General features: G+C 44.3%; 1 protein-coding gene across 4 annotated transcripts in view; it reads left to right on the forward strand.

Moving 5' to 3' along the window:
- SPAG17 (sperm associated antigen 17) overlaps nucleotides 1–20082 on the forward strand; it is a 481463-nt gene that overhangs the window by 319030 nt on the left and 142351 nt on the right. For all 4 annotated transcript variants that reach the window (XR_012800093.1, XM_075592931.1, XM_075592933.1 and 1 more), the window contains exons 19-23: nucleotides 4427–4626; nucleotides 8683–8774; nucleotides 13386–13643; nucleotides 14064–14175; nucleotides 17766–17885. Coding sequence is in view for 3 of the 4 variants with exons in the window: in XM_075592931.1 (XP_075449046.1) it covers nucleotides 4427–4626; nucleotides 8683–8774; nucleotides 13386–13643; nucleotides 14064–14175; nucleotides 17766–17885 (782 nt within the window). In the remaining variant the exon portion in view is untranslated. The remainder of the gene's footprint in view (nucleotides 1–4426; nucleotides 4627–8682; nucleotides 8775–13385; nucleotides 13644–14063; nucleotides 14176–17765; nucleotides 17886–20082) is intronic.

Here is a 20082-nt window from a genome sequence, read left to right on the forward strand (position 1 = left end):
TATCAGCGTGTGTGTATAAGAATGGATATCTGTGTGTATAAGAATGGATATCAGCGTGTGTATAAGAATGGATATCAGCGTGTGTGTATAAGAATGGATATCTGTGTGTATAAGAATGGATATCAGCGTGTATAAGAATGGATATCAGCGTGTATAAGAATGGATATCAGAGTGTATAAGAATGGATATCAGCGTGTATAAGAATGGATATCAGTGTGTATAAGAATGGATAGCAGCGTGTATAAGAATGGATATCAGCGTGTATAAGAATGGATATCAGCGTGTGTGTATAAGAATGGATATCAGTGTGTATAAGAATGGATATCCGTGTGTGTATAAGAATGGATATCAGCGTGTATAAGAATGGATATCAGCGTGTATAAGAATGGATATCAGTGTGTATAAGAATGGATATCAGTGTGTATAAGAATGGATATCCGTGTGTGTATAAGAATGGATATCAGCGTGTATAAGAATGGATATCGGCGTGTATAAGAATGGATATCAGTGTGTATAAGAATGGATATCAGCGTGTATAAGAATGGATATCCGTGTGTGTATAAGAATGGATATCAGCGTGTATAAGAATGGATATCAGCGTGTATAAGAATGGATATCAGTGTGTATAAGAATGGATATCAGTGTGTATAAGAATGGATATCCGTGCGTGTATAAGAATGGATATCAGCGTGTATAAGAATGGATATCAGTGTGTATAAGAATGGATATCAGTGTGTATAAGAATGGATATCTGTGTGTGTATAAGAATGGATATCAGTGTGTATAAGAATGGATATCCGTGCGTGTATAAGAATGGATATCAGTGTGTATAAGAATGGATATCTGTGTGTATAAGAATGGATATCAGCGTGTATAAGAATGGATATCCGTGCGTGTATAAGAATGGATATCAGTGTGTATAAGAATGGATATCCGTGTGTGTATAAGAATGGATATCCGTGTGTGTATAAGAATGGATATCAGCGTGTATAAGAATGGATATCAGCGTGTGTATAAGAATGGATATCAGTGTGTATAAGAATGGATATCAGTGTGTATAAGAATGGATATCAGCGTGTATAAGAATGGATATCAGCGTGTATAAGAATGGATATCAGTGTGTATAAGAATGGATATCAGCGTGTATAAGAATGGATATCAGCGTGTATAAGAATGGATATCAGCGTGTATAAGAATGGATATCAGCGTGTATAAGAATGGATATCAGCGTGTATAAGAATGGATATCAGTGTGTATAAGAATGGATATCAGTGTGTATAAGAATGGATATCCGTGCGTGTATAAGAATGGATATCAGCGTGTATAAGAATTTATATCAGTGTGTATAAGAATAGATATCAGTGTGTATAAGAATGGATATCCGTGTGTGTATAAGAATGGATATCAGCGTGTATAAGAATGGATATCAGTGTGTATAAGAATTTATATCAGCGTGTATAAGAATGGATATCAGTGTGTATAAGAATTTATATCAGCGTGTATAAGAATTTATATCAGTGTGTATAAGAATAGATATCCGTGTGTGTATAAGAATAGATATCAGTGTGTATAAGAATGGATATCCGTGTGTGTATAAGAATGGATATCAGCGTGTGTATAAGAATGGATATCAGCGTGTGTATAAGAATGGATATCAGCGTGTGTATAAGAATGGATATCAGCGTGTATAAGAATGGATATCAGTGTGTATAAGAATGGATATCAGCGTGTGTATAAGAATGGATATCAGCGTGTGTATAAGAATGGATATCAGCGTGTATAAGAATGGATATCAGCGTGTATAAGAATGGATATCAGCGTGTATAAGAATGGATATCAGCGTGTATAAGAATGGATATCAGCGTGTGTATAAGAATGGATATCAGCGTGTATAAGAATGGATATCAGCGTGTATAAGAATGGATATCAGCGTGTGTAAGAATGGATATCAGCGTGTGTGTATAAGAATGGATATCTGTGTGTATAAGAATGGATATCAGCGTGTATAAGAATGGATATCAGCGTGTATAAGAATGGATATCAGTGTGTATAAGAATGGATATCAGCGCGTATAAGAATGGATATCAGCGTGTGTATAAGAATGGATATCAGCGTGTGTATAAGAATGGATATCAGCGTGTATAAGAATGGATATCAGCGTGTGTATAAGAATGGATATCAGCGTGTGTATAAGAATGGATATCAGTGTGTATAAGAATGGATATCAGCGTGTATAAGAATGGATATCAGCGTGTGTATAAGAATGGATATCAGTGTGTATAAGAATGGATATCCGTGCGTGTATAAGAATTTATATCAGTGTGTATAAGAATAGATATCAGTGTGTATAAGAATGGATATCAGCGTGTATAAGAATGGATATCAGCGTGTGTATAAGAATGGATATCAGTGTGTATAAGAATTTATATCAGCGTGTATAAGAATGGATATCGCGTGTATAAGAATGGATATCAGTGTGTATAAGAATTTATATCAGTGTGTATAAGAATTGATATCAGTGTGTATAAGAATGGATATCCGTGCGTGTATAAGAATGGATATCAGCTAGTTCTGCCTGCTAGCTGTATTTGGATGTTACTTTCCTTGCAGTTTCACTCCCAGTGCAGATGGAATGGATACATTATGTTGCCTTTTTTCCTTCCAGTCTGTCACACCCCTGGTTGCCCTGGCAACATCTCCAGTCCTCCAAGTTAATGGGCTTTTCCATTCCCCCTGTCCCTGCTGACAGTTAGTTTGGCCTGACCCCTATCCCTGTGTCACAAGCAGTACCCACTGTCTTTACTTCCTGACATTGGCAGAGTGAGTACATTCATGTTTCACCCCTTTGGCAAGGCCAAATCTTTTTACCTGCCCTTACTACAAAGCACCCACAGAGATACACCTTTCCAACACAAACATCTTATCCACAAGTGCCTGTTTTTATTGCTGCCTTCCTAAATAAAGTGAAGAAAATATACAGGACTTGTTGTGCTTTGGAAAGAGGGCTGAGTTGAAGCTAGCTGGGTTCATTCATACCCCAGACATGACCCTGGATCCAGAATACTTCCTATTACCCGTCTTCACCTTCACTGTGACTAGCCTTCCTATTACCCGTCTTCCCTTCACCATTACTAACCTTCCTATTACCCGTCTTCACCGTCACCGTGACTAGCCTTCCTATTACCCGTCTTCACCGTCACCGTGACTAGCCTTCCTATTACCCGTCTTCACCGTCACCGTGACTAGCCTTCCTATTACCCGTCTTCACCGTCACCGTGACTAGCCTTCCTATTACCCGTCTTCACCGTCACCGTGACTAGCCTTCCTATTACCCGTCTTCACCGTCACCGTGACTAGCCTTCCTTCTCTGATCCATCCTGATCTCCTCTTTTGCATGTCGGTGTTCTACTGAAATATATTGGCACCAGCCTAGCGAGGGGCCCATAGAGTTAACGTGGGAAAACAGGAGCGCCAGCTCGTGTGCAATTTAGAAATAATGATTAACGAGCCACTACCACTACAATATAAAGACACATCTAGGCGTGTGTGTACCTCTCCTATCCACAGTAACCCTGCCAGATATTAGTCTGAGATAGAGGGCAGCGAGGGCAGAAACACACCAGAAAGGGGATGTTTCTGCCATTGTGCTTGGGACTTTTGAAGATCAACAATCTGTTCAGATTCTAAGGGTAGCAAAATCTCAAACTCAATTTTGGATTGTTCTCCATCAGAAAAAGGGCAATTTCAGTTACATAAAATAAACATTATGGCGTTGAAAGTCAGTTATTATGCACCACCTTATTATATATTTGCTTCCATGTTAACATGCTGGTTGTATGTATGTATATATATATATATATATATATATATATATATATATATATACGGCACTGCATGCACATTATACCACTGCTTCAGAGAGATTGCAACCTCATCGTCTGTACCTGCCAAATATTTAGTTGTATATTTGTATGCATATACTGCATATACTGTATGTAAGTGTATACATTGATGGTAACAATAACTCTACCAGCTTTACTTTACCCAACAAAGAAAGTGGAGTGTTAGAATGTATTTCTCAGAAATGCTTGGCAAAGTCCTCCTCTGCAAATGGCTTCCTCTATACAGCCGATACGGTCATGCAACACACACTGTATGATGTTGGTCATTAAAAATAGTAGTACTGTGTCAGTACAGTTCAGGTAAAGAAGTGGGCAAATTCCTTTAGCCATTACATCAACATGTTTATCTCGTTTTTAGGAAGGAAAGATCTTGACCGGTTTGATACCTTATAAAACAAGGGACATTCCAGGCTTGTAAAATGCAGTAGCACTTAATACCGCCCACTGCCATCAAGGTGCAGTAGGACCACTGCTTCCCCACTGGAGTAAATTCAGCATTTCTCTATTGCTTTGCCTACTTACAGAAACTACTTGGAGCTGGTGGCAGATTCCATATCAGACTGGGTGCGAGTGGAGGAGGTGAAGTATCAGGAGGAGAAGATGGCCAAAGAGATGGCAGCTACGAAAGACGACAAGGGCCTGGAGGGAAAAGAAGCCCTCTCAAGGGCATCCACACCCAGCAGCAAACGGACCAGTAAATCCATCTCACCAAAAAAATCTAAAAGTGAGTATCTACGGACAGTAACCAAGAACTTACATGTACACCAATCCAAAAGTTCAATCTAATTGTAGCACATTCCCTTGTGATATGCCGGAAAGCTGCTCTTATATTATGGTTGGCCAGACACACATGTACACAAGAAGTACAAAAGGTACATATACACTATTAAATAATTATGGGTCTCTGAAAACACTGTTAAATACTAATGGGCCTACAGAAACACCACATAATACTTACGGGTCTAAATCATCATAATCATATCATCTTCAGCCCTTGTTCATCTCCTGCTGGATGAAGCCCTCCACAATCATCTTCCAGGTACTTCCATTGTAAGCTTCTCTTCTCCACGTTGCTCCAACAAATATTCTGATTTTATGTTACCATCTTAATCCCATCAACTTTTGGTTGTCATCTTCGTCTTTTAATTTCCCTTTGAATCCAGTTGCGTATCATCTTTGTCCAATGATGGTCATTTCTTCTTGAGATATGTCCTACTACCATTTTAATTTCTTCACCTGTGTAACAATGTCAGATTTTTGTTTGGGTTCAAACCCACTCATTCTTTTTCCTATCTTCAGGTGATACCCAGTATATCTCTCCCCATACTTCTTTGAATCGTCTGAAGCTTCTAACTTATCTTTGCATTTAGGCCCCCAAGTTTCCCATCCGTATGTGAGCATACCCTGGTGAGAATACACTGATCTGATGTTCCCTTAAAGATTGTCTTGTTTCTACCAAATGTGCTCCATCCCATATTCATTCTCCTATTGATATTACCAAATCCAGTATTGCCCCTCTCCTGATTGGCTCCTGAATAATTTGGGTCATGTAATTCTTTAAGCACCCCCAAAACCTGTTTCCTTTCGTTGTAATGCAAATCTCATTGCCCCAGTATATGTCTGGATAATTAAAATCCCCCATAATGCAAACATGAACTAGATTTGATTCCTTCTCCATTTGCAAAAGTATTTTGGCTTCCTCAATCTCACAGATTATTTGGTGGTTTATAGCATATCCCTACAAATATTTTCTATGTACTTTTACCTCCACTGCTAATTTATATCCAACAGGTCTCTACATTACATTACATTCTACATTAGCAGATGCTAATGCCAATTATAGACTATGGGGATATGGCGCGGCACCCCATACCCACCTTAGCAAACTTGATACCCTCTACAATTCAATATAATGTTTTGTTCTCCAATGCAACTTCAACACACATCACTGCGAAATGCTCAAATAACTAGATTGGCCATCACTTGAGTCTAGGCGCAAAGTTAATCTCTCCTGTCTTGCCTTCAAATACTTTCTGAGCAAGTTACCCACCTATCTGAACATGCTCCTCACCCCTACCACATGCAGCACATTAACTGCCCATTTATGAGTTTCATCCCACCATGTTTCAGTAATGCCTATGATATCATACTGCACACTTGTAGCTATTAATTCAAGCTCCCCCATTTTATCTGTGTAAGGGTTCCAGTCCAGGCTTTGGCTGGAACCCGCCCATACCTGGCTGCTGTGGACATTTTGGTTACTGGCAGCCTGCTATATTGGCTGCACCTGTTCAAGGTCTTAAATAGCAGCCAGTGACTTCCAGCCCCTGCCTGAGCATTGTATATGTTTCCCTGTGTTCCTGACCACCTTGGGTTCTAGTAGCTGAGCTTTCCTTGTTCATGAGCCTTCTGTCACGGGAGACTCCTGTGGCGGGTAGGATCTCGGTGGCCGGAACAGCAGGAGCGTAGTAGGGGTCACAAGCAGAGATCAGAGGCAGGCGGCAGATAGCAACGTCAGGTAACAAGCAGGGGTCCGAGGCAGGCGGCAGGTAGCGAAGTCAGGTAACAAGCAGAGGTCGGCAACGAGGAGACTGGAACAGGACAGGCGAGCAGGGACAGGTCTGGGAGCAGGGACTGAGAACGGGAACAAACAGGGACAAGCCAGATTACCAGCAAGGGCCTTTACTGCGAACAGACTCAAATACAGGTACAGGAACAGATCAGGATCAGAGGCATGTGCATAGGAGTCTGACTTGAAACAGAGGCAAGGGAGGAACAGGAAAGGGAGGTTTATATATGCAGGCTGAGAGGGAGCACAGGTGCAGAGGTGTCAGGTATCAGGGTCTGGAATGTTCCTTAGTTTAGCAGCAGCAATCCCGGTGGACAAGTATAGGTACTGCAGGCTAGAACAAGACATTGAGAGTGGCAGCAGTCCCGGTGGCCAAGCATGGGTACAGCAGGCTAGAGAATATGACACCTTCCCTGTTGCTGTGCCTAGCCTGTTGCTGAGCCTTCCTTGTTCGTGAGCCATTCCTGTGGCTTCCCTGTTGCTTTGGCTAGCCTATTCATTTGAAATTTCTGTTGCTGACCCTGGACCGTGGCCCCGACTTTGCTGCCTGCCCTGATCATTTGCCTGTTGCCTGAATTCTGCACCACTGCCGCTTGCCCTGACCTTCTGCCTGCTTACCGACTACGGATACTCTTACAGCTCTCTGTCCCTCAGCTCTGGTCAGTTAATTTACATCCCTACCTCAGCCCTGTGGGTCCGCTTCCTGATCGGAGACGAGCACTGTCACATAATGCTCAGGCCACATATGGACCCCGCTGAGGTAGGAAGGGAGCTGTCCCTCCAGGGCCAAATCCTAGATAGGCACTCCACCCTCCTGACTACGTGGGACACTGTAATCGCTGCCATCACCTCCAGTTTGCAAATCCTTGCCAACCATCCTCTTCTTGCACCCCCGGCTGATCCTTCGTTGGCACCTTCCCCTCCACTACAGCGAGCTAACCTTGCATTCCACCAGCCAAAATATGAATTCTCCACCGCTCCTGTTTCAAGGTCAAGTACACCTCTCACTATTTCCTCAGCAGTAAGTGCTGTAACCCCTGATGGTTCTAAGACTGCTGATTCAATGTCTGATGTCCCTATTACTGAATCTAATGATCCTGTTTGAAAGTCAAGTCCCCCTTTTTCTGACTCTCCTGCAGTACCTGCTGTAACCCTCGCTAGTTATAAAGCCTCAGATTTAAAAGCAGGATCCCCCTTTTCTGACTCTCCTGCAGTACCTGCTGTAACCCTTGCTAGTTATAAGGCCTCGAATTTAAAAGCAGGTTCCCCTTTCTTCGACTCTCCTGTAGTGTTTGATATACATATTATTAATGCTAAAGCTCCTGCTTTAAAGTCAAGTTTCCCTTTCTCTGATGCACCTGCAATGCCTGAGGTCCCTTTAAATGTTTCACATATAGTATCATGTACAGTAGCAGTGGTATAGATTAGTAAATATAGCCTTATGTACAGTATGTTCTATAGTATCACATACAGTAGCAGTGGAATAGATCAGTAAATATAGCCTTATGTATAATATGTTCTATAGTATCACGTACAGCAGCAGTGGTATAGATCAGTAAATATGGTCGTATATTCAGTATGTTCTATAGTATCACATACAGTAGCAGTGGCATACTGTATATGAGCATGTTGTCCACACTGTAGCGCCGCAGAGTATTCTAAAACAAATCTGGGGCAATCACCAACAAGACCCAGGTACATGCTGGGTACATGCTGGGTACATGCTGGGTACATGCTGCAACATTTCAGTGACATTTCTGCAGACAGACTAATGGCCCATCGGATTAACAGCGGGGGTCCCTGGCAGTCCCACGCAAACTGAATGGGACTGCCAGGGACCCCTGCTGTGTTAATCCGATGGGCCATTAGTCTCTGCAGAAATGTCACTGAAATGTTGCAGCATGTACCCAGCATGTACCCAGCATGTACCTGGCTCTTGTTGGTGATAGCCACAGATTTTCCAAGTCAAGTTTTAAAATACTCGTCGGCGCACCTATATCTTCCATCAATTTCTATATAACTGTGTACTGTATGTCGAGAGCAATAATCGGAGAACATGTGATGGGAGAAAGGGTTAATGTTCCCTCTTTAATGGTTTGTATTACAGCGAAAATACAGTAGGTTAGGGCTCTGTAATAATAAGGTGTGTGCAGGTATGTTCATTACACGCCAGAATCTTCACATGATTTAAATCGTGACTTTCTACCTCAGGTCCTAAAGGCAGTGGCTCAAGAGCAGGCAGCAAGGCTGAGTTACCCCCACATCCCACCAAGAACCCCTTTATCCGGGACGACTCCCTGAAGGTGAGCTGAGAGGAGCAGGTATCTGGAAGCAGTGCATGAAGATGGGACTCAGAGTATGGAGTGACAGTAACACGGCTCACATTCAGCCATCATGTTCTCATATACTGAACCTCACCCATGTATACCGCGTGTTGGGTAGAGATGGGTGTCACGGAGAGACCAGGCATTTACAACTTTATATCGGGATCATACCTTGAGCAAAACAAGATAAGTGAAATAAATTGTAAATGTATTCGCATGAAAAGGCAGACACACAATGTTACACAAACTACATAAGAAATACACACTTACTTGGGACCTGGGCAAAAACTAGACTTGAAAAAAGAAGTACTCAAACCGCGATGTGCCTATATGTATCCCCAAATCCGACCTGATTCCCGGGTACATTTTTGGGTATCCAGCGACTCTGGACCCCGACTACCTAGGCACAATCTGACAACACATTCTCCATAAAACCCCCCTTGAAACCCATAGCCCAGCAACTCTGCTCGCTGGCACCCCTGGAAAAGTAAAACCATATACATTCTTTGTAGCATAAATTTCAGAATGCATGCACAATCACTGGGCTCAAGAGCTGACACTCCTGAACCCCAATACATGGATCAGAGGTAACCAAACGGGCTTAAATATTTATCGTGAGCCTTGTTACCCTCTCGCCGTCACAATGGGCAAAACTTTCGCCCAATGTCGTGAACCAGGCGAAATGTGCCCTATATCAGCCGTAAGAAACAAAATTCACGTGGGAGTTTGCAAGCGATTCGCCAAGTCTCTGTGACCCCGACCCTCCCTAGCAAACGCCATCTTTCAGGCATGGCGAAATCTAGATTTCTCTTGGCGAAAGATCAAATTCATGCCAAAAAAAAGTGCATTCTCGATGGAAATGTGTGTGTTTGCTCATTTTCTGGCAATGCAACATTTTACAACTTTGCCGAAATTCACAAAAAATATGTAAAAAAAAAAAAATAGCAAACTGTTTGTTGACACATTGGCACTTCTGTACTATTGAGCAGCACGAGAGCAGCGGTGCTGGGAGAAGGAGCGGCTCAGTGAGTAAAGACACTGACTGGCACTGAGTGTGAAGCAGGGGATCCTGGGAGAAGGAGCGGCTCAGTGAGTAAAGACACTGACTTGCACTGAGTGTGAGGCAGGGGAACCTGGGAGAAGGAGCGGCTCAGTGAGTAAAGACACTGACTGGCACTGAGTGTGAAGCAGGGGAACCTGGGAGAAGGAGCGGCTCAGTGAGTAAAGACACTGACTGGCACTGAGTGTGAAGCAGGGGAACCTGGGAGAAGGAGCGGCTCAGTGAGTAAAGACACTGACTGGCACTGAGTGTGAAGCAGGGGAACCTGGGAGAAGGAGCGGCTCAGTGAGTAACGACACTGACTGGCACTGAGTGTGAAGCAGGGGAACCTGGGAGAAGGAGCGGCTCAGTGAGTAACGACACTGACTGGCACTGAGTGTGAAGCAGGGGAGCCTGGGAGAAGGAGCAGCTCAGTGAGTAACGACACTGACTGGCACTGAGTGTGAAGCAGGGGAACCTGGGAGGAGGAGCGGCTCAGTGAGTAAAGACACTGCCTGGCACTGAGTGTGAAGCAGGGGAACCTGGGAGAAGGAGCGGCTCAGTGAGTAAAGACACTGACTGGCACTGAGTGTGAAGCAGGGGAACCTGGGAGAAGGAGCGGCTCAGTGAGTAAAGACACTGACTGGCACTGAGTGTGAAGCAGGGGAACCTGGGAGAAGGAGCGGCTCAGTGAGTAAAGACACTGACTGGCACTGAGTGTGAAGCAGGGGAACCTGGGAGAAGGAGCGGCTCAGTGAGTAACGACACTGACTGGCACTGAGTGTGAAGCAGGGGAACCTGGGAGAAGGAGCGGCTCAGTGAGTAACGACACTGACTGGCACTGAGTGTGAAGCAGGGGAGCCTGGGAGAAGGAGCAGCTCAGTGAGTAACGACACTGACTGGCACTGAGTGTGAAGCAGGGGAACCTGGGAGGAGGAGCGGCTCAGTGAGTAAAGACACTGCCTGGCACTGAGTGTGAAGCAGGGGAACCTGGGAGGAGGAGCGGCTCAGTGAGTAAAGACACTGCCTGGCACTGAGTGTGAAGCAGGGGAACCTGGGAGAAGGAGCGGCTCAGTGAATAAAGACACTGACTGGCACTGAGTGTGAAGCAGGGGAACCTTGGAGAAGGAGCGGCTCAGTGAGTAAAGACACTGACTGGCACTGAGTGTGAAGCAGGGGAACCTGGGAGAAGGAGCGGCTCAGTGAGTAAAGACACTGACTGGCACTGAGTGTGAAGCAGGGGAACCTGGGAGAAGGAGCGGCTCAGTGAGTAAAGACACTGACTGGCACGGAGTGTGAAGCAGGGGACCCTGGTGACCTTGGGCAAGTCACTTTATCTCCCTGTGCCTCAGGCACCAAAAAAAAAAAGATTGTAAGCTCCACGGGGCAGGGACTGTGCCTGCAAAATGTCGCTGTAAAGCGCTACGTAAAACTAGCAGCGCTATACAAGGACATGCTATTATTATTATTATCCCCATTAATCATGCTAATAAGTCGTACTATATGGAATGTGCAGAGCCGGAGATGCGTCAGGGCAAAGGACAATGTATTTTGTTGTCGCCACTGTTTTGGATCTGTGCATATACATTCTATACATGGTGAGCAGGCTCGCTATAGGAGCCAAGTCAATACTCTTTATTTGTTCACATACATCTACACTTAGATCTTTGTTGTTTTTCACCTCATGCTCCCCCTGGATTGTGAGAAGAAATACAGGGTTTTGGGACCCGTGAAGACGGGACCCACCTGAGGGTCTGAGCAGGGAGTTACGACCTTATTTGTTGTTTTTTTTCTGCACCATTTTTGGCACATTAATGTTTATATATTGATTATAGCACTATCACTTTAAGTTTACACTGTGTATAAGAGCACTTAATATGGATCACTTTATTGTTTAGTGAGCACTCTTTACAGAAGCACCATTTTTTTCACCTTTTTCTGTACTTTTGTGGTCACACGCTATGTTTCGCACGTAACGTCAGAGTTGTGATACTCCAGTATTCAGCCTTGCACTCAGTCTGTCTGCCCGTGAGGCCCGAGAGGCCCGAGAGGCCCGAGAGGCCCGTGAGGCCCGAGAGGCCCGTGAGGCCCGTGAGGCCCGTGAGGCCTGCCAGAGATGCCATTTCCAATCTGGTACAGTTTTCTGACGCTTGTAAAAGTGACAAAACTATGCACAGAAACAGACAATGTGACCTGTGAAATGTGTGCTTCTTGTAACTGCACGTACCCTCCAATACAAGGGCTGGCCCACAGGCCCACAGGCCCACAGGCCCACAGGCCCACAGGCCCACATCCACAGCACTACCATAACTCAGGGCTCACAACAGACTGTTATCAAAAGCAATAGCGCACGCTATGTTCCCTGAGGTTAAGACAAATACACAAAGCTATATGAAAAACAACGCCCGTTAGTGATCTCATTAGCATGAGCTTAACGCCATGTGAAGTTAGCACTGCCATGTGTTCACCTCAAATAACATGGGTTAAACCCCAAGGGTTAAGCCTGCCTTACATAAAGGGGGCGTTACACCCACACACACCCTGAATAGGTGTTTCATTAAAGTAAAGACGGGAGAGGAAAAGAGCCATGTAATAACAATACGATAGTTAAATCAGGCCCAACTGTGGCCTTACTCTTACCCAGAGCCTGTAACGGACCTATATCAGGGTCCGGACGGGAGTAACGCCAGTTTTAGCGCTGACCTAACACGCGTGGCGTTAAATCCCTGCTGTTACTATACCGGAGCTCTGGGGATCGGCGCTGTCACAGGGAACGCCTCCTGTGCATATCATTAGCACTAACGTCCGTTATAGTTATGCAAAGGCTCGTTACGGCTGAAAGCAGCCCTTAATGCTGTGATATTGAGCTTTGAAGATCCCCGTTAGCACTTAAAGAGGCGTTAACTGATGTTAGCGCATCGTCAAGTCAATAACAGAGGTCAGTGAATCTGGGCCGCAGGGCGCAAAGTGGCCACTTGTGAAATCTGGTTTCAAATTGTTACGTTACATCTGCCACTTGGCTTCTAGGGCAAAAAGACGCCTGCTGGGCTGGGAGTCACGTGTGGCTCATTTCCTCTGAATGAGCCACACAGGGCCATATTACTAAGTGGTGGTACTCCATAAGAGACATCCTTAAAGCCCAATCACTTGGATGCACTGTAAAGGGCACAATTAATAAGTGGTGCCAGGGCTAGCACTGTTATAGCATTAATAAGTAGGTGTCTTATGGAGTAGCACTGTTTAGTCAATGTGGCCCCTAGTGAAATGTATCGCATTCCCATTGTTCTCCCTTTCTCCTGTGTCAGTCGGTTAGGTCTGAAATAGGGTACATCTCTCAACGGCCCAAAAATTCTTGATCAATCATGTTCTCCCATGTTTGGGACTGTATGATTAACATAATAAGTGTGCTAGTGTATTGTGTTATACCCAATCACCATGTTCAGTGGTGCGGTTCTGCAGCACAGGTAGTTTGTATTGCTGTCATTTTCTGCACAAATGACATTAAATCCCATGGAACGTGTGTCGTTACCTGACCTTCCCTCGTACCACAGGCCTGGAAGGAGGAGCAGGATCGGCTAAAGGAAGAAGAGCGTCTCCGGCAAGAGAAGAAAAGAGAGAAGCAAAGTATGTCCGGCAAAGGAAAGAAAGGAGGGAGCAAGGAGCAGCCAGGAGCCCAGGAGAGGACAGGATCCTTAGAACCCGTGAAGAAGACCTCCAAAGACAAAATCAAAGAGGAGGCACCAAAGGCTCAGGAGCCTATGCCTGATGCAGAGCGCCTACCTGCAGCACCGCTTGACCAGGTTTTCAAGGTGAGCAACTCATTGTGACACCTACTAAACCCTTTTTACTGGTCCCATTGTGAAGTAGGCCAGGGGGGGCTGACTCCAGTCCTCAAGGGCCACCAGTTTGTCAGATGTTAAGGATATCCCTGCTTCAGCACAGGTGGCTCAGTCGTTGACTGGGCCATCTGTGCTGAAACAGGCATATCCTGACAAGCCCTAGAGGACTGGAGTTGGCCGCTCCTGGAGTAGGTTTTTATGGCGTACAATGAGGGTGGGAGAGGTTTGGAGGGTAAGGAGCAGTCCCATTTATTTGGTTCAATAAAATATATTTAATCTACAAATCAAAACATTTAATTGAAAGCAGCAAGTCCCTCTACTCACAATAACAAGCGCCGCCATATACAACACAGGCCAACATGTCTCTCTGACGTTTCACTTTCATTCTAGTTTATCGGTTACAACATGGGAGACAATTTGATCCAAGTCTCCGGGGGCAGCCGCTACTTATTCCCAACAGATGGTGGTCAGATCCAAGTGGAACACACACACTACGAGAGAGGTAACGTGATGGGTACATTGGGGACCAAAGGATTATAATTACCAAATAACATTGCCTAGTGAGACATCTCACAGTACTCACAGTTGTGGCTTAGACATTAAGAGAAGGTAAATAAAGTCACAATAATGGGCTCGGTAGTATAGATAAAAGTGTCCAATGCCATTACCTTGATGCTCCTCAGTGCGCGCCTGCTGTGCCAGTCCCCGGCGTGCAATCCATAAATGGTATTCCAGAAGATAGAGGTGAGAAAACGGAGCGCTGATCCAGGCAAAAATCACACGGTGGCCCCGTAACAAAATGTTTATTGGTCTCGTGGATGAAGGTCTTGATAAAGCGCATTTGGAGCGCGAAACATGTTGGCGTGCGCATTCTGTATGTCCACGAGACGCCAACAAACATTTTTACGGGGCCACCTTGTGATTTTTGCCTGGATCAGTGCTCTGTTTTTTCACCCCTATCTTCCCACTATTAATGATAGGATTTGGGTCAGCGCTCAATGTGAGAGATCTCAAACTCTGCATTCTCAAACTTTTAACATGTTTGAAACCCACATACAGTATAACCTTCCCTTCACATAGGTTGAATGAGTGTGATTTAGGCCTTCGGTGAATGAAAATAGCATTTTAATATAACGGTGTCCTTAATGAGTGAGAGCATTAAAGTGTATTAAGTCACTGAGGGCTTTGTCTTCTAAAGAGTGAGACCATTCTTCTCTGGTCTCCAATCCTTCATTGTCTTTTATGCAAGCTAATGCACTCTGGGTAAAAGTAAAACTAAGGACTGATACAGTAACAGGAACCAGAACACTAGCTCAATGTGTTTATCCTTTTAACTTTATTAAATCTAAACCCAAATGATTAACATTTACATAGAATATAAGCAAATAAAACATGAACACATAGAGGAGACAAAACGTACATTATATAGTAAAGTTAAACACATTATTAATTAGTGAATTGAAATAAGCATTTCTACAAAACTATATTTTTTCATTAGATTACCGTTCAAATGAGATTATGTATCAAATATTGTCAGGTTAGAAGGAGAAGTGATAATGATCATTTAGCGATGGGAGATTTACTAGGAGAGGGTCTGGGGCGCGTATTCCAGCAACACGAGATGCCTTCCACTTACCGCCACCTTGCATCAGCTGGTAGGCATGGCTCCCGGAGACACGTGCGCAAGGCCCGGTGCAGCTATAATGTGGTACAGCGTCTTACGTTTAAATGCAACCCCATAGTTTCTAAGTGGCAGTAACCACACCGCCATATCTCGAGGTGTCTTCCAGACCTCCTGTATGAATGTAGATCTGGCAGAACTACATTGACATCAAGCAGAATTTATACCATATAATGGATGCAAACCAAGGTGTCTGTATGACTGATACTTTATATATGAGCCTGATACGTTATATATGAGCCCGTGATGATTACTGTATGCACTTTACAATAGCGCATCTTACACGCACAAACCATACTCAGCATATTTAGGCACAGACACCTCAATCGCTGGCACGCGTTGATGCATTCAATCTTGCGCATTCAAAATGACTGGTTCGTGTTAGCGCCGTAACTTCCATTGACTCGCAAGAGTTGACGCTGGATCGGTTGCGCTAACTCATACCGGTACGCGATGAATCTGGGCCTTAACCCAACTGGACAGGGGATGTCGCAGTAAATGAGTGCGTGTGGGGAACGCACGTTGTGCCATTGTACTGTATATATGTAGGTGTGCAACACTTTAATAACATTTAACATGCTGTTATAGGCCATGACTTTGGTTTATTTAAAAAAAAATGTAAATACAATAAAAGCTCATTTGGATTGAAAGAACATTAATAAATAGAATTATGTGGCAGAAATCATCGGCTCATATATAAATTATTATTAGGTCTAAATATCAATTAGTTTATATTCATTATATGGTGTAAATACAACTTTACGTCAACATAGTTCTTCCAAAGCACCTATTTTAAGCAGTGGGCCTGGATGACGCCTCATGGAGACAGTACAGGGCTTAGGGCAGCTAGAAAACTCCTTCCAGATATTTCTATGCATTTCCTCACAGTGCGGTGTGACTTAGTAAATATGGAGTTACGGATTCTTCCATACCAGAACACCTTGCCTTACAGAATCTTCTGAAACAGAGAAATGTCTAGGTTGGCGTTCCCAATATAACCCAGTGAATGAATGTGAAGGAAATATTCAGGACAATTTAGCTATAATTTAAACAGGGATATTATAAAAATACAAATAAAACAAAGTGAATAATCAACACAATAGCAGTGACAATGTGATAAAGTGTTAAAAATATACAATATGTGATTCAATATCAAAAACCTCCACTCAAACCCTTAAAAAAGGAACTGTTTCCAAGTTCCTAGTGTAGATCATTTTCTTCCAAAAGATGGACGGCACCATAAAGAAGGAAAAAAGAACCAATAATGGCGCAATAACGTAAAAACACATTAGCAGCAGGAACCGACAAAGTCTTGTAGAGTAACTCCAGACGCTACGCGCTTCGCTGAGGAAGCTGAGCGCCAGCGAAACGCATAGTCTGGAGCAAGAGGGGTCTGTGAGAGACACATTCCTGGGCGGCTAATACCGGACGTAGCAGAGAACCTCGCCTACTCGCGTGACGCTGAGATACCGAGACGCTGACACAAACTTCCACAGAGGTGGTGGGACTTGGGATAGTCTCCCTTTTAGGAGATCTGACTCCAGGCCTGTCCAATGTTAACACTGCGCTAAAGAATGCACTTATTGTAAGTGTAAACTCTTTTGTTTTTACTTGGTCGCATAAAATTGGATTGCAATCTGCACTACGGTGTCTCTCCTTTTCTCCTGAGATCCTCCTCTTCCATCGGGATTCATTTCATTTGTGTGACATGCCTGAATGTATCCTGTAAAATGGGAGTAGTTACCCTACAAGACTTTGCCAGTTCCTACACCATCTTCTGCCAATGTCCAGACTTCCGTTTAGTAAATCGGCCTCGTAATGATTAAAATGTCTCCATTTTGCTGCAATCACCTTACACTCTAAGGCTAAGGCCCCGGTCACGGCGCTGTAATGCGCGCCCGCGCTTTTGGCTGCGCGTTCCGGCGATTCCCCGGTCTGCAGCTCACTGCAGGAGCAGAGACCGGGGGGGGGGGGCGTGGCGGAGGAGTGACGGGGGCGCGGCCATGACGTCACCCGGCAGGTTCGCCCTCATTGGCTGAACCACCGGGGGGCGTGCCTAGCCGCTTGACGCGAGTTCTTGCTCTCAATTCTATTGAGAGCAGGAGTAGCTCTCGCGCGAGCGCTGCGGCCCCCCCTCGCAGCGGGCCCGGCGCCATTGCGGGGAGGGCTCTCGTGAGCGCAGCGTCCGCCACAGCGGGGGCAAGGCCTTAACATTTGGTCCCCGACACACCGGAAACATGACGTCGTTTGCCTGGGTACAAAGTCCAGACTGGGGATTTCAGAGAAGGTTCTCCCATTTTAAAGTCCGTCCTTAGCCCGTGTAATGTCGCACCTCAGGAGACACTGCTCCCCTTCTTAATGTGAGGGGAACGTCCTGCACACTTCTCTCATTTCTGCCGTGTTTTTTCCAGGCTCGTCCTTTGTCAAAATGAAATTACTGAAGGACGGGCACAGCTTCCTGATTCACATTACTAACCCGAAGAAGAACGCGGTGCCGGAGCCGGAGGAGGTGGACCGGACTGACCAGCAAGGTCAGTAGACTGGAGGTAGTGCATGTGTATGCAGTGTGAAGGTAGCCAGGACTGCGGAGAGGTTTGGACGGTATGGGGCGGTCCCGTTTATTGGGTCCCAAAAATATATATCATTTACAACTCCAAACTTTTCATTGGAAGCAGCAATGCCCGCTACTCACCATAACAACAACACGTGCTCCTTCTTTTTGCCGCGGTGGCGTTCTTTTGCTGCTGTATTTTGCATGGTCACCCCTTTTTAAGCTGTGGCGCTGCACTGGAGATATCCTTCGCTGAACATTTGCCGGCTTCGGGAAATTAAAATGGCCCCTTCCGTTTGCCCATGTCAAAACGACAGCGGTTGCCATGGTGACAGATGAGGAATAGATCAGCACAATATAAACCAGGGCCACCAACAGGTCAGGTTTTCAGGATATCCCTGCTTCAGAAAAGGGGGCTTCTACTGATTGAGCCACCTGTGCTGAAGCAGCTGAAGACTGAGCCACTGATTGAGCCACTTATGCTGCAGCAGCCAAAGAATGAGCCACTGTAACTTTGGAATTGTTGCTACATTACTTGGTTAGTTACCGTATGTAGAGCAGGTTAGTTGGTCAGTTACAGTATGTAGAGCAGGTTAGTTACAGTATGTAGAGCAGGTTAGTTACAGTATGTAGAGCAGGTAGTTGGTTAGTTACAGTATGTAGAGCAGGTTAGTTGGTTAGTTACAGTATATAGAGCAGGTTAGTTGGTTAGTTACAGTATGTAGAGCAGGTTAGTTGGTTAGTTACAGTATGTAGAGCAGGTTAGTTACAGTATGTAGAGAAGGTAGTTGGTTAGTTACAGTATGTAGAGCAGGTTAGTTGGTTAGTTACAGTATGTAGAGCAGGTTAGTTGGTTAGTTACAGTATGTAGAGCAGGTTATTTGGTTAGTTACAGTATGTAGAGCAGGTTAGTTGGTTAGTTACAGTATGTAGAGCAGGTTAGTTGGTTAGTTACAGTATATAGAGCAGGTTAGTTGGTTAGTTACAGTATGTAGAACAGGTTAGTTGGTTAGTTACAGTATGTAGAGCAGGTTAGTTGGTTCGTTACAGTATATAGAGCAGGTTAGTTGGTTAGTTACAGTATGTAGAGCAGGTTAGTTGGTTAGTTACAGTATGTAATGCAGGTTAGTTGGTTAGTTACAGTATATAGAGCAGGTTAGTTGGTTAGTTACAGTATGTAGAGCAGGTTAGTTGGTTAGTTACAGTATGTAGAGCAGGTTAGTTGGTTAGTTACAGTATGTAGAGCAGGTTAGTTGGTTAGTTACAGTATGTAGAGCAGGTTAGTTGGTTAGTTACAGTATATAGAGCAGGTTAGTTGGTTAGTTACAGTATGTAGAACAGGTTAGTTGGTTAGTTATAGTATGTAGAGCAGGTTAGTTGGTTTGTTACAGTATATAGAGCAGGTTAGTTGGTTAGTTACAGTATGTAGAGCAGGTTAGTTGGTTAGTTACAGTATGTAATGCAGGTTAGTTGGTTAGTTACAGTATATAGAGCAGGTTAGTTGGTTAGTTACAGTATGTAGAGCAGGTTAGTTGGTTAGTTACAGTATGTAGAGCAGGTTATTTGGTTAGTTACAGTATGTAGAGCAGGTTAGTTGGTTAGTTACAGTCTGTAGAGCAGGTTAGTTGGTTAGTTACAGTATATAGAGCAGGTTAGTTGGTTAGTTACAGTATGTAGAACAGGTTAGTTGGTTAGTTACAGTATGTAGAGCAGGTTAGTTGGTTCGTTACAGTATATAGAGCAGGTTAGTTGGTTAGTTACAGTATGTAGAGCAGGTTAGTTGGTTAGTTACAGTATGTAGAACAGGTTAGTTGGTTAGTTACAGTATGTAGAGCAGGTTAGTTGGTTAGTTACAGTATGTAGAGCAGGTTAGTTGGTTAGTTACAGTATGTAGAGCAGGTTAGTTGGTTAGTTACAGTATATAGAGCAGGTTAGTTGGTTAGTTACAGTATGTAGAGCAGGTTAGTTGGTTAGTTACAGTATGTAATGCAGGTTAGTTGGTTAGTTACAGTATATAGAGCAGGTTAGTTGGTTAGTTACAGTATGTAGAGCAGTAGTTTTCAACCTCCTTTTGGTTAGGGAACAGTAGAATTAGTTTGTGAAATTCTGGGGGACCCCAACCCTCCCCCTTCCATCTCTTCCCCCCATCCCTCTCTCTTCCCCCCCCCCTCTCACAC

The sequence above is a fragment of the Ascaphus truei genome, chromosome 3 (genome assembly GCF_040206685.1).
Source record: "Ascaphus truei isolate aAscTru1 chromosome 3, aAscTru1.hap1, whole genome shotgun sequence".
In the NCBI taxonomy this organism is placed as follows: Eukaryota; Metazoa; Chordata; class Amphibia; order Anura; family Ascaphidae; genus Ascaphus; species Ascaphus truei.